This window comes from Castor canadensis, chromosome 12 (genome assembly GCF_047511655.1).
Source record: "Castor canadensis chromosome 12, mCasCan1.hap1v2, whole genome shotgun sequence".
Classification (NCBI taxonomy): domain Eukaryota; kingdom Metazoa; phylum Chordata; class Mammalia; order Rodentia; family Castoridae; genus Castor; species Castor canadensis.
Genome location: NC_133397.1, coordinates 109,583,170 through 109,597,402, shown reverse-complemented (window position 1 = coordinate 109,597,402; position 14,233 = coordinate 109,583,170). Strand labels below are relative to the sequence as shown.

The 14,233-nt window shown below is 43.4% G+C and overlaps 1 protein-coding gene across 2 annotated transcripts; it reads left to right on the top strand.

Moving 5' to 3' along the window:
- The first annotated feature begins 81 nt into the window (after positions 1 to 81).
- On the top strand, positions 82 to 8,258 carry Dclre1b (DNA cross-link repair 1B). Of its 2 annotated transcripts, none has more exons than XM_020166346.2 (4): positions 82 to 560; positions 1,534 to 1,699; positions 2,393 to 2,575; positions 4,360 to 8,258. In XM_020166346.2, the coding sequence occupies exons 1-4, from the start codon at positions 372 to 374 to the stop codon at positions 5,439 to 5,441; spliced, it is 1,620 nt and encodes a 539-aa protein (XP_020021935.1). In that variant the 5' UTR covers positions 82 to 371; the 3' UTR covers positions 5,442 to 8,258. The 2 variants fall into 2 exon arrangements, with proteins under 2 accessions (XP_020021935.1, XP_073906816.1); XM_074050715.1 differs by lacking the exon at positions 82 to 560 and adding an exon at positions 585 to 984.
- Positions 8,259 to 14,233: the final 5,975 nt, after the last annotated feature.

Below are 14,233 nucleotides of genomic sequence, written 5' to 3'. Positions count from 1 at the left end.
GCCGTGCGGCTCCCTCTGGTGGAGCTGCGACCGGCAATCGGAAATCGACTACTTGGGCCTGCCTCCGCCCGGCAGCGCGGGCTTTGAGTGCCGGCTCGGCCTCGGCTCCCGCGCGCGCGCGCGCTGGGGGAGTGGCGCTCCAAGGGGCCCCTTCCGCGATGTGGACCTCGGCTCTCCCCAGCTTGGCCTCTTCCTTCTTTCTGCCCACTCTAGTAGTAATTGATTCCTTTCCTGGGTTGGTTTTCCCCTAGGGCCTCCAGACTTGACTTTGCCCCAGCATGTCTTCCCTCGGGGCGCCGTGGTGGCATCATCACGCTGGAGCCCTGTCCGGGTGAAGACCCCATTCGTGGTGACTCTCCAGCCCCGCTACCATGAACGGGGTCCTGATCCCACACACGCCCATTGCCGTGGACTTCTGGAGTCTGCGCCGGGCGGGCGGCGCGCGGCTCTTCTTCCTGTCCCACCTGCACTCGGACCACACCGTGGGCCTGTCTAGCACTTGGTCCCGGCCCCTCTACTGCTCCCCAATCACTGCCCACCTCTTGCATCGTCACCTACAGGTATGGGGGGCGGGGGGCTGGAGTCGGCCTCTGAGCGCTGGGCCAGGCACCTGGGTGGGGACTTCCGATCTGTCACAGCCTAGGAGTCACGGAAAGGGGGCCCAGGAGGACTGGTTTTTCCAAAGTGGGAGTTGTTTGAGCCCAGAAACACACTTTAACCGCGAATAGGAGTGAGGCTTCCAACTGACCGACTGGATGCTTCAGCTGTAAGTTGGAGACATCTTTTAGTTCGCCAAAGGAATTACTCCTATTTACAAAACGTGACCAGTGTTTCCCAAACGTAAGAATCCATCTGAGCAGGGCGCCGGTGGCTCACACCTGTAATCTAGCTACTCAGGAAGCAAAGATCAGGAGGATCGCAATTCGAAGCCAGCCCCTGGCAAATAGTTCCTGAGACCCTATCTCCAAAAAAACCCATCACAAAGTAAGTGCTGGTGGAGTGGCTCAAGGTGAAGACCATGAATTCAAGCCCCAGTACTGAAAAAAAAAAAAAAAAAGAATCCACCTGGATTGAAGATGTGGCTTGGTGGCAGAACCCTTGCATAGCAAGGGCAAGGCACTGGGTTGGATCCACAATACCCTTCCTTCCCCTGCAAAAATCCATCTACTGTGCTAGTAAATATACAGATTTTATAGCCTCAACTTAACCCATCTGGTCCAGTACACATGATTGATGTAGGTCCTGAAAATTTTGGCTGGAATTTTTTCTACCAGTTGTCCCCCAAGGGATTATTATGATCAGGAGAAAGTTTGAAAATCACAGGCTAGACTTCAGATTCTGAGTTTAAAGTTGTACAAAGGATGGGATGGGAACCAGAATAGGAAGTACAGATTGCTTAGGAATCCCCATTACAACTTGTACTACTGCAGGGTGGTTCAGGACTTGGTAATCTTTCTTTGATACATGTAAGGAATACTCCCTGGTCCAGGAGAGGAGTCTGTGGTTACTTGGAATGACCAACTATTTCCTCAGGTGTCTAAGCAGTGGATCCGAGCCCTGGAGGTTGGTGAGAGCCACGTATTACCTCTTGATGAAATTGGACGAGAGACCATGACCGTAACCCTCATGGATGCCAATCACTGCCCTGGCTCAGTCATGTTTTTCTTTGAAGGATACTTTGGAACAATTCTCTACACAGGTGGGCTTCCCAAGGAGTCCTCCCAGCTGACATACTACTTTTCTTAGAACCGAGGAAGTTTTTTTTCTGGTGGCACTAGTGTTTGAACTCAGGGCCTAATGCTTACTAGGCAGGTACTTTACCACTTGACCCACTCCACCAGCCTACTGCTTTTTTTGAGCAGCCTTAACTCATAATAGAAGTGCAGAAGCCTTTTAGTTTTATTTCATATAGGCACAGTGACCCCTTTTCAATTGATTTCCCACTGAACCTTGTGAAAAATATGTAATTAAGAGGGAGCTGGTTGCCCACGGCTCTCACCTGTAATCCTAGGCAGAGATCAGGAGGCTTGAGGTTTGAAGCCAGCCCTGAACAAATATTTCACAAGACCCTGTCTCGAAAGAACCATCACAAAAAAGGGCTGGCAGTGTGGCTCAAGTGGTTAAGAGTGCCTGCCTTGAATAAGCCTGTTGCCTTGAACAAGTGTGAGGCCCTGTGTTCAAACCCCAGTGCCGCCAAAAAACAAAACAAAGCAAAAAAAATAGAGGTAGGATGGAGACATTTCCACAAAAGAACTATATACTGCACAGTTCAATGCCAAGACACATAGTTTTTTCCACAGATCTACTAAGTAAACACCCATCTGTTGGAGGCTGTCTTCTATTTTTTTTTTCTTCTGACCCTCTGCCCATCCCCCATATATTATCCTCCTAGGTGATTTTCGGTACACACCATCCATGCTGAAGGAGCCAGCCCTGACACTGGGGAAACAGATCCATACTTTATACCTGGACAACACCAATTGCAACCCAGCCCTGGTCCTTCCTTCCCGGCAAGAAGCTGCTCATCAAATTGTCCAGCTCATTCGAAAGCACCCACAACATAACATAAAGATTGGTGAGTTGTTCCCTTTTTCTTTCACCTGTTCTTTGAAGGTTCTCACATCTTTCAAGTCTTTGTGGAACTCTCACCTTCTCTGTGAAACCTCCCCTGACCACTTTATTTAAAATCATAACCTGTCAACTATCCTCACTTCCATATTGCCAACTCCCTGTACCAATTCAACTTTTTTATTTTTTGTAGTCCTCATCACCTCCCAATATACACATTTTCAATATGGTATTGCTTATTGTCTATCCTCCACTTTCCTTGGTGCGTGCACGTGCGCGAGCACACACACACACACACACACACACACTAAACTCCTTGAGAACATGGGGGAAGTGGGAAGAAGCTTTGTGTGTTTGTGGAACAGAGAAGCGTCAGCCAGGGTGACAGGTGTATAATAGGCAAGGAGGCTGGAAAGACAGGAGGGGTTGGAGTGCTGGTAAACCATTTAGAACTCGATCCTAATGCCAACAAAGGGCCATTGAAAGGTTTTAAGTAGAAAAGAATAATACTATACTCATAATATTTATTCCATAATTTACATCTTCATTGTATTTAGTTTTTATGGTCTGTCTCCCCCGCTAGAATGTTCAGTTCCACCTTGACAGGACTCTGCTTGCTTACGGCGTATTCCACATGCTTACATTAATGCCTGACACAGAGGCATTCAGTAAGTATTTGTTGTATGACTGAGTGATATTTTCAGAACAGAAATTTAGGTGAGGGTTGTGCTTTAAATTAGGTGCATTGAGAAAACAACAGTTTGCTTGTTCTAGTGATTCCACAATGGCCACAGTGGTACAAAACATGAACAAAACATGAAAACCAGCTTTAGTTTAAAAAAATTTAACAGGTTCTTTTTTGTGTGTTTTGAGGGGAAGTACTGAGGATTGAATTTAGGCCTTCATGCTTGCTCGGCAAGCACTCTACCACTTGAGCCACACCCCAGTCCTTTGGCTCTTAGTTTGTTTTTCAGATAGGAGCTTACATTTTTGCTGGGTCCACCTTGGAACTCAATCCTCCTATCTTTGCCTCCCAAGTATCTGGAATTCAAGGTGTGCACAACCATGTCCAGCTTGTTTTTGAGATAGGGTCTCACTAACTTTTGCCTAGCCTTGAACCACAGTTAAATTTTTCAGATTACTGCTATGTATTTGTTTCTAAAGCCATGTTTTGGTCACATTATTCCTCTGATTAGAATTAGCCATTTTCTTGCTTCAGACTGTTCAGTGGCTCCCTTCACTCACAGAATTAAATCCCAGCTTCTTAGCAGTACGTGTAAGGCCCCAAATACATTGGCTTATCTTTCTAGTGTCATTTCTCACCAGTTCCTTCCTTCCTTTAAGTGGCTTCCCTTAAACCTGACCATCCTCCAGGGTGTAGCTCAGCTGTCATTTTCATGAAACTTGCCCTAACTCCATCAAGTGGTAGTTACTGTTTTTCTGTCCCCTCCTCACGCTGCGTGCATATCTCAAATGTTGACCTTCACCACACTATGTCTGGGGCTGCATGTGGATGCCATTTCTGGTAGGGCTGAGACCTTTTTGTTGTCATTTTTCACAGTGCCTAACACTTGGTGGGTGTTTTCATTTGAACAGCATGAGTAAGTGGATTCTGGGTGTCCCTGCCAGCATTTGCCACATATTTCAGTGTAAATGCCACTTCCTTCCTGATGTACACCCTGGACTTCCTTATGAATTGTATTTTTGTTAAACATCTGGTTATGAGGATTCTCCAGTAGCTTCAATCTCTTCTTTCACTTACTTTTTCCCCAACACCTTAACACTATTCAGGACTGTACAGCCTGGGAAAGGAATCATTGCTGGAGCAGCTGGCCCTGGAGTTTCAGACCTGGGTGGTATTGAGTCCTCGGCGCCTGGAGTTGGTAAGGCTGCTGGGCCTGGCTGATGTGTTCACAGTGGAGGAAAACGCCGGCCGCATCCATGCTGTGGACCATGTGGAGATCTGCCATTCTGCCATGCTACACTGGAACAAGACTCACCCTACCATTGCTATCCTTCCCACAAGCCGGAAAATCCGTAGACCACACCCTGACATCCACATCATTCCTTATTCCGACCATTCCTCTTTCTCTGAGCTTCGTGACTTTGTTGCAGCACTGAAGCCTTGCCGGGTAGTGCCCATTGTCAGTCGACAGCCCTGTGAAGACTATTTTCAGGATAGCCTGAGCCCCAGGCCCTCCATGCCCATGATTCCAGACTCTGTGCAGCAGTACATGGGCTCCTTCCCTAGGAAACCAAGTACTCTCTGGCTCTTAGAAAGGAGGCTAAAGAGGCCAAGAGTCCAAGGTGTTATGTTTGAATCTCCTGAGGTAAAGGCTGGTCAATCTCAAGCTGACAGGGACTCGAAGAAGACCAAGAAAGAAAAGCTTTCACCTCGGGCTGGGAACCTTGAGAAGTCCTCCCCCCATCCTCTGAAGGTCAAGAAGCAGTTGTTCCCAGACCTCTGCAGCAAAGAATGGGCTGAGGCAGTCCCTTCCTGTGAGTCCCAGAAGATGGTAACTGTGTTGACTGCTCCCTTAGGATTTTCAGTACAGTTAAAATTTGCAGATGAGGAGTTTCTCTCTCCCGAAACCAGGGAGGAAATTGGCTTAGGATCTCCCTTGATACCTAGGGAAGACAGTGATGGTCCAGCAGCTGCAGGGAACCAAAGTGCCTGGATAGGCCATGGTTCTCCCCTTTCTCACAGCAGCAAGGCTGCCCCTCTTCTAGGTACTGAGTCCAGGGGCTTGTCACTAAAATACCTTCTGACTCCAGTGAACTTTTTCCAAGCAGAGTTCTGTTCTAGGAGTTTTGACCAACAAGTGGAAAAATATCATAAACTCTTGAAGTATAGACAGGAGAATCCAGACTGATAGCCCTGTTCGAGCCAACACTGCAGTTGGGTTTTTTTTTGTTTGGGTTTGTTTTTTTTTTTTTCTTTTTGTGGTACTAGGGTTTAAACTCAGCCTCACGCTTGTTAGGCAGGCACTCTACCACGTGAGCCACTCTGCCAGCCCTTTTTTGAGTTGTTTTTCAAGATAGCGTCTTGAGAACTTTTTGCCCAGGCTGGCTTCGAACCATGATCCTCCTGATCTCTGTATCTAGGATTACAGGCATGAGCCACTGGTACCTGGGTATCACTTTAGTCTTGAAGATAGTGACTGAGTTTGGTTTTGGCCTTACTTACCTTTACAGGATCCTATGGGCTCACCCTGGAACAGTACTTCCCAAAGTTTGTTCATTGTAGTCCTGGTGGCCATGAAATCCTTAGTTTTATAGCTGATTATGTCTAAGAAGCACTTTTCATTACTTCAGAGTGTGCATGAGCACATGAAAGATTTTTAGAAGTCCTATAGCAACTGATCTGTTTAACCCAGTTTTTCCTCCAACTTTTGTGAATGTGCAATCCTTTTATGTGGTGCAGAAACAGTACAGTCAACCAAAAAGGACCAAATTATTTCCACCTTCATTTTGTATGTCTTGTGCCTTTCCCCATGTCTCCTTCTTCCCACATAAAAATCCCTAGGTCTGTTTTTTTAAATTATAAACTGTGGTACTGGAAGATAAAGTGGTGTTCCAAGCAGCATTTTCCAGTCCTGAATGTTACTGACTTGCTGTGACCCCATCCAAGTAACTTCCCGTCTCTGCCTCTGGGAGGGAACAGGAAATGATGAAGAGGCCTTGAAACACTGGTGAAAAAAATACCACCTTTACCTCCTTCATGCAGTTATTGTCACTGGAACCCATGTGGAACAGAGCTAGCTGGAGGTTGGGCACTCTACCAAGGTAGTACCTGGAACCCAACTGAACGTTAAGGCTCCTGGCTGCCTGGAGGCACTGACTAGTTGTCTGAAATAAAGTTACAAAAGATCAAATGTGCTGCCAGATATTCCTCTGATTGTTCACATAGTTGGGATGTTTTTGCTCCCCACCCCAACCCCCTTGTTTGAGTTAGGGAGCCAGAGCACACAGCCTGTTTGTGTTAGTATCCAGGGAAGAGACCAAGGAGCCAGCTGGCTGGAAGAGGTGGGGGTTGCAGTTCTGCCCTGTCCTTCTGCTATAACCTGACAAAATGCCAAACCAGTAAGCAGGACAGCTGATAGCTTGGCCATGAGGAAATGTGCTCTGAGAGGGCAGACGTGGAGCTGGGCATGTGGATTGAAATTGCTTCAGCATGGAACCTCGAGCCTCAGCAAGGAAGAAGGCTATTTTGTACCTGAGGGGGAAAATGTGTTTGCTACTTTGGGAGGAAGAAATGAAGACTAGAAAGCAAATAAGGCTTTGCTCTTGGGCAAACTATACACAGCTCTGTTTTGTCAGTGGCCTTCCCTGTAAACATCCCAAAGGCCTGCTAGGAGCTGCAGCAGGCAAGGCATGTGGTGTGGCAGGAAACCTGGGCATGGCCTGGGCTGGAGTCCAGGGCACCCTGCGCAAATCGCTCAAATAGTGGAGCCTTATTTACTCAGCTGTAAAATAGGGACTGAGATATCTACCTCTCAGGATATCAATGCTATGGAGATTAAATAATTTGTAAAATTTTCCTAACTCAGTGTCAGCCACATGACAATATTTCAAAGGTTTCTTCTTGTGGCTAGAGGTATTGCCCTCACTGGTACGATGCATGTTTAGCATGTTGGAGGCCCTGGGTTTCATCCTGAACACCACAAAAAACAACAGGAAGTTGACTGTCTTAGCCTAGCCTCTGGTTCTTCAAAAAAAATTATTCTGCATATAAAAAAGAAACTGGAAATCATATAAAAATATAAAGAAAAATGAATTTTAATTCATGTAAATTAGTTGATATGCTTTTTCCTAGCCTTTATGTACATGTGTTAAGTATATAATTTTTTTTCAAAATTGTAATACTGTATAAAATTTTAAATCCTGCATTTTACATTCTTAATGCCTTAAGCATTATTAATTATTTAAAATTGTAAGTTCAAATAGCTGTATAATACCCTATCAGGAAAATCATGCCCATGTTATCCAGTGTTTTGTGAACAATTTTTTTTTATTATACATGTTAAAATGAGTGTGTGTGTGTGTGTATGTGTGTTGCTAGGAATCAAACCCAGGGCCTTAAACATCTACTGAGCTACATCCTCAGCTCTACAATGAAAATCTTTATGCATAGTCTTAGTATTTTTATTTATTCATTTAAAGTAAATTACTGAAAATAGGATTACTGTTTTCAGTTCTTGATGCAAATTGTGCCAAATTGCCTTCCAGAAAAGTTTCCTTACCATCATTTCTGCAGAAGAGTATAGCATTAAAAATACCTTGAAGACTCAATAAGTTCAAATATCACTAGGATGGTACATATTAACACATGGAAAGTCATCTCATGTTAGGTCAATATTTACTCATATTTATAATAAATAATAAAATAATATTTATTGTCTTTTTCTTAAGAGTCTCTGGCTGTCAGGGCTATGTGACCCACAGATGGCTGGGAGAGATAAGGTAGTTTCTCAGAACAAGGGCTCCCATATTGGTGTTATCTTTTAGCACTTTTGGTAGGTGCTGTGTCATACATGTTCCTTGAAATGGGTTCTGTGTCAATCAGACAGGAGCAGAAACAAGACTTTAAGGAACTGAGTTGGTGATGGCACTTTTGTGTTTTAATAATGAGAAAATTTCATACTTCTTAAATAAAAATGTCTGACTTAATAGAGATTGGTAATTGCCTTATTTATTTGATTTCTAAAAGCTCTCATATATAAAAATTTTCTGTCCATGTATCTCTAGTCAATTTAGTTTATTTTTAGAATCTTAAGGATGACCCCATAGATGAATGAAGATTTTGCAATTAGACTTGAAGGTGCTTGGAAAAAAGAAAGTTCCCTAGAGATCCATTAGTTACTCATCTCATGATCAGTGGAAGAACTTATACTTTTCCACATAGACTGGTGGTGGCTTATGTCCCTTTTCTGAAAACAATCTGCCTAGCAGACATTGGGGGACCATCTCTCATTCATGACCCAGGATATCCTTTGTGGTAGGAAATAGGAGATGCATGAGTGCTTCATTTTTTTTTTTGTCAAGAAAAGGGATTTGGACCTGGTTCTCCCAAGTCAACTCCTGAGGAGACCGTTCTTTCTACATTCTTGGAGAAGGTCTTAAGCAGGAGATACTCTTGGTGGGGGGAGTGGGGAGGGGAGTCCATGTTGATATACATATTTTTGATGTTACCACTAATGAGTAGCTGTCAGTCTGCTACCTGCCTCCCACTCCATCTTTCCCAAACATGCCACCACATACTTTTGTCTAGGGTTCTTAGTGCTTTTCCTTTCTCTTCGCTGAGAGATATTTCTCCCTTGTCATCTGAGTCTATACTACCTGTTAGGGACTTCTGCATGGTTAAGCTTGTCTTTGACCACAGTGCTTTTGTGACTGTCTCATTCCTGGATAACTTTTGGTTTTTTTTGGACATATTGTTGACCCACTAGATCACAAAAAACCTCCCCAGTTCTTTAGATTGTTTCTTTTTCTGGACAGATAGCTTATTGAGTCACTTTTTCAGTCACACAAAACTTCTGGCTTGCTTCGGATTAGTCTATCCCTTACCATATTTACATATTGAAACAATTGTATTATGGCTATCTTACTAGTTCTTCTGCCTCACATCAATTAATGTCAATTTATAACAACTTTAGCAAGTGTAGGATGGAAGTTGTTTCCAGTGATACAGGCCCCTCCTCAGTGTGCTCACTGAAAGATATGCTTTTGAGGAACTAAGAATATGGGTCAAAAGAGAATAGTATTGACTAATACCGAAATACATTGCATCTGTCTATGAAGACAGTATAATGAAATGCACTGAAGGCTGTTGAATAATAAGGGAGCAGGGTGATAGAGAAAGACTAAATAATAGAGGGGGTTGATCTGACTAGAGTACAACATATACATGTGTGAAATACCATCTTAGCAGTCAATATACACTTTAAAAAATGAAAGACAGGAATGCAAAACAGCTCTTGTCCAGGGTGGCTACCAGTGGAAGGGGAAAGGTGAATGGAAAGGGCAAAGTAGGACAAATATGATGAATGTACTGTGTATATGTGTATAAAAATAGAACAATAAAATCTGTTGGAATTGTTTTAAGAAGGGAGGAGAAGAGGGAGAATGATGGAGGGGGTGAATCTAATTAACATATATTATAAGCACATACGTAAATGTCACAATGAAACCCCTCTGTACAACTAATATAAGCTAATAAAAATGTAATAAAAAATAAAATCAAGGGGAAAAAGAAAAGAATATGGGTTAAGTCCACTCACCCTAAAGTCTGGACCCAGACTTCTGGTGTTTAGGGAGTCAGGGGTATAAAATTTGAAGAACACCTGCCTGCAGATGGTGGAAAAAAATCTGTTTTTTATTTTTTCCATGCCTTTTAATTTAATTTTATTTTACTGTTTTTACATTTACTCACAGGTGTATACATTGTTTGGGCCACCTCCTCCTCCCACCCCTCAAAAAAACCTCAATCAGATCAATTTCTTCAAATTTCCACCAGTTTTCCAGGTTCATACAGTCTGCTTTTTATTTTCCTTTTCAATAGTGGAATAAAAATCCTTAAGTTAGCTCTTTGTAAGAAGACATTTTCCTTAACTCACAAACTTTCAAGAACCCGAACTTCAGCAAAGCATCTTAAGTTCATGTGATACACTGCCCAGCCTCCCAGGATCCTCCTGTCTGCAAGAGGGAAAGGCATGGATTTTCAAGTTACAGGTTCAGGAATTTTGTTTGTTTGTTTGGGTTTTTGTTTTGGTTTTGGCAGCACTGGGGCTTGAACTCAAGGCCTCACACTTGCTAGGCAAGCTCTCTTACTGCTTGAGCTACTCTGCCAGCCCCGGATTTTCAAGTGACAAAGTTGGGTTGAGAATAGTGATCCTATGATTTATTAGGCATGCCAATAATATTACCCAAGTCACTTATCTTATTGGCACATATATGTTTTCATTTGTAGGAAGTAACATCTACCTCATAAGATTTGGAAGAGCGTGACATGGGACATGTTACAAAAGCATCCTATACATTTTTTTTTTTAATGTTGCCTTTATGCTCCCGGCCAAACCACAAACTCTGGCTGCAGTGGGCGGCTGACATTCTCAGTATATGCCTTACCTAATGCTATTATTGGCCAATCCTACCTTTCAGGCCCTGAAAAATCTGCAGAAGGACTGGCTGATGAAGACACCATAGGGAAGTCCCTGGAGTGAAGTCCAAGTAGAAAGGACATTTACCTGAAGCATCCAAAGATGCGCTTGTCCAGATGGAAAAGGAGAGTCAGGTAAAATCAAAGGTTTCAAATGTTATGTTGAGCAGGTGTAACTGTAAAAGCCTAAGGAAAGGCCAGAATACAACAGAAGTAGATCAGAGGCACGGAGCGTATAAAGAATTACACAGAGCACCATAGGCTGGGCTGAGCATTTCAGAGCATTATAGATAAGCAAAGGGCCAGGTACTGTGCTTGATTTGGTTCTAGGTTCTTCTGCTACACCACCTATGCAAACCATTAGCCTTGAATCAGTTCTAGAAATCTCCTTATCTACTCCTACAAAGGCAGAACAACAGGAGAAAAGAAGACACAGTGGGTAACACCACAAATTTCAGCCCCTGGTGTTTTCAAAGGTGCTTCTCATTTCCCTATGTTCTTGATCCACCCCCTCTCCTAGGTACCTCAGTGGTTATTCCGGGTCTTTATGACTCAAAATCTTAAAAACGTATGGAGCCTTGGGAAGACACCTTTCAGCATCAAGGGCACCAAGCTGTGATAATCCTGAGGCAACCTCCCTGAACAGGAATAGTTCTGGGTGCCCACCCTTATCATAGACATGGCAGAATGAATCCTTCTATAGCTAGCAGCCCTGTTTAAACCCCAGTGATTCTCAGGAGTCTGAGTCTTGAAAATCTAATCCCCACCCTTCACTATAGTTGTTTTGCTCGTTTCACAGGCCTCCAGCTCTGTGAGCAGCAAATTCTTCATGTCCTCAATATTTTTTCTGAAAGTCTTTTCACCATCCTTGCCTAAATTGAAGACTCTCTCCTCTTAGCACATTGCATTCTGGCCAGTTCAGCTCTCTCAAGTAGAGGCCAGGGTAAGGAGATGAAGTCAAGGTTGTCCCTGCTCCTGACTGCCTCCTGAGCATTATTCCCACTCCTGCCTGTGAACATCTCTCCTCCTTTGAAGTGCCTGCCATCTGGGTATACTATCTTCTCTTCTCCTCATTTCTCAAGACTTGAGTCAAACTCAGTCTTCTCCTCTTTCACCACTCTGTCATCTTTCTCGATGACTTTAACACTCTGGCTGCTCAGTTTCCTTGACTTCCTCATCTGTAAAGACCTTATTTTCTCCCTCTACTTCACCACTGGAAATTGTACTACATCTGAAATTTCAATTTCAAGATCTCCTTTTCCCAGCTTATTTGTTCAAGTACCTGTATGACAAATGTTTTACTATTTGTAAGTCCTCTCCAAGCTTCACTTCTCACCTTGAATTATTGACTGTATCCAACGACCTGTTGATACAGTATCACTCACTTGCTCACACTCACTCAACAGACCTGCCTTCAAAAACTCCAATTCTGAATAAATCACATGGTCTGTTCTTTGCCTGGAGCCACTAGATATTGCTAGAGAAAGCACTCTACCAGGCTGACTGATTTTATTTTATTTTGCTATATTTTTATTTGCATTTTGCTTTGAAACAGGGTCTCACTATGTAGCCCAGGCTGGCCTTGAACTTGCACTCCTCCTGCTTCAGCCTCCTGATTGCTGGTATTAGAGGAGACATGTACCATCCCACACAGCTTGATTTTATTTTTTAAATTTTTTTGTTTGTTATTGCTTTGTAATATAGTTTGAAGTCAGGTATTGTAATACCTCCAGCGTTGTTCTTTTGACTGAGTATTGCCTTGACTATTTGTGGCCTCTTGTGTTTTTTTTTTTTTTTTTTTTTGAGACTGGGTCTCACTATATGGCCCAGGTAGCCCTGCAATTCATTATGTAGCTCAGGCTGGCTTTGAACTTGTGATCCTCCTGCCTCAGCCTCCTAAGAGATGGGATTATAGGCATGTACCATCACACACAGCTTGACTTCCTTTTAAAGTCATGATCTTATACATCAAAATGGCCTTATATGCTGCTAATCAGTTCTATTTTGTTTCTCTAGTGGATTTTATTTCCTATTCCACCCACACTATTACTCTGCCAGCAAATCTTACCACCTCTACCTTGAGACATATCCCAAATTTTATTACTTTTCACCAGTTTAGCCTCTAGCACCTTTGTCCAAGCAACATTTGTCTCTTCTCTGAGCTATTACAATAGCCTCCTAAGTGTTCTCCCTCCTTCTGACCTGGCCCCTCTCCACTCCCAAAAAAACAAAACAAAACAAAAATACCACAGTCCAGATGCCACAGCAGGCATGATATAAATCAGATCTTCTCTGCTCAAGTCCACCAGTGATTTTTCCAGCTCACTCAGAGTAGAAACTAAAGTTCCTATAGTACTCTGCACGGCCCGTGTGATTGCCACTCTGGGTCCCTAGCTCCTGCCCCTCATCCTTCACTTCTGCTGCTCCAGTCACGATGAAGTTGCTTTAACTTCAGTGTGCCAGGGAAGCACTCACCTCACTTGTTCTTTCTTTCTCCCTATGGTGTTTTCCACCCTGATACCCACATGGCTCCCTATCTCCTTCAATCTTTGCCTAGTAAGGCTTTTCTTGGTTACTGTTAAGGTCTAGGTGTGTCATTGAAGGGTAGGTATATCTTGATTCTAGACCCTTCCTCTGTCTTTGCTTTCTGTCTTCCATGAAGTAAGCAACTTTGCTCATCTATCAGCTCCCTGCCACAATGCTTTGTCTTACCATGGCCTACAAGCAATGGTGCCAGCTGGAACCCTCTGAAATGGTAAACCAAAATAATCCCTTCCTCCCTTAAGTTTTTTTTTTTCCAAGTATTTTGTTACAGCAACAGTAAGTGACTAACATAGAAAGCTGGTGCAGAGAAGTGGAATTCTTGCTGTCATTTTTCTTGACCATGCAGTTCAGAGAACTTTGGAACTGATTTGCAGGAGGAACTTGGAAAAGCTTGGAGGAGAAGGCCACAAGTAGCTTACAATGTTGTAAATGGACCTTAAAGTTCTGATGGGAACTCAGAAGACCTGAATGTCAATAGGATCATGGACAGGAAAGACTGGACTCCTGAGTTTTCAGATGAAAATGGAGACTCTGTTGGGAATTGGACTAGAGGTCATTTGTGTTACATTCTGGCAAAGAACTTCTCTACATTTTGTCTGTGCCCCAAGACTTTCTGTGATGCTCCATTTAAAAATGATAAACTGATAATTCTGCTAGATGAAATTTCAAGGCAGCCCAGCATTCAGGCCGTAGAATGGATATTGCTGGATGCCTTTAGCCAGATTTACAGTGAGAATTGAGAGTAAAAGAAAAAGCAGCAGGATTTGAAGAACTGGCAGTTTGGCCAAAAAAAGGAGCATGTTTAAGGTTGGGGGCCAAGGTAAAGATTAGGGCATCTCAGCAACTGGTCAGACTTGAGCCTATCATAGGCCCAAGGGTGAAAAGATGTAAACTCATTTAAAAGATTTTGCTTTGAGAGGAGAGCACTGGCACCTAGGGAAGTATCCCATGTCTGGCTATCTC

Coding starts and splice junctions, on each gene's coding strand:
- Dclre1b (XM_020166346.2), top strand. CDS start 372: ATGAACGGGGTCCTGATCCCACACACGCCCATTGCCGTGGACTTCTGG. Junction 1,700..2,392: donor TGGAACAATTCTCTACACAG/GTGGGCTTCCCA, acceptor TTATCCTCCTAG/GTGATTTTCGGTACACACCA. Junction 2,576..4,359: donor ACAACATAACATAAAGATTG/GTGAGTTGTTCC, acceptor AACACTATTCAG/GACTGTACAGCCTGGGAAAG.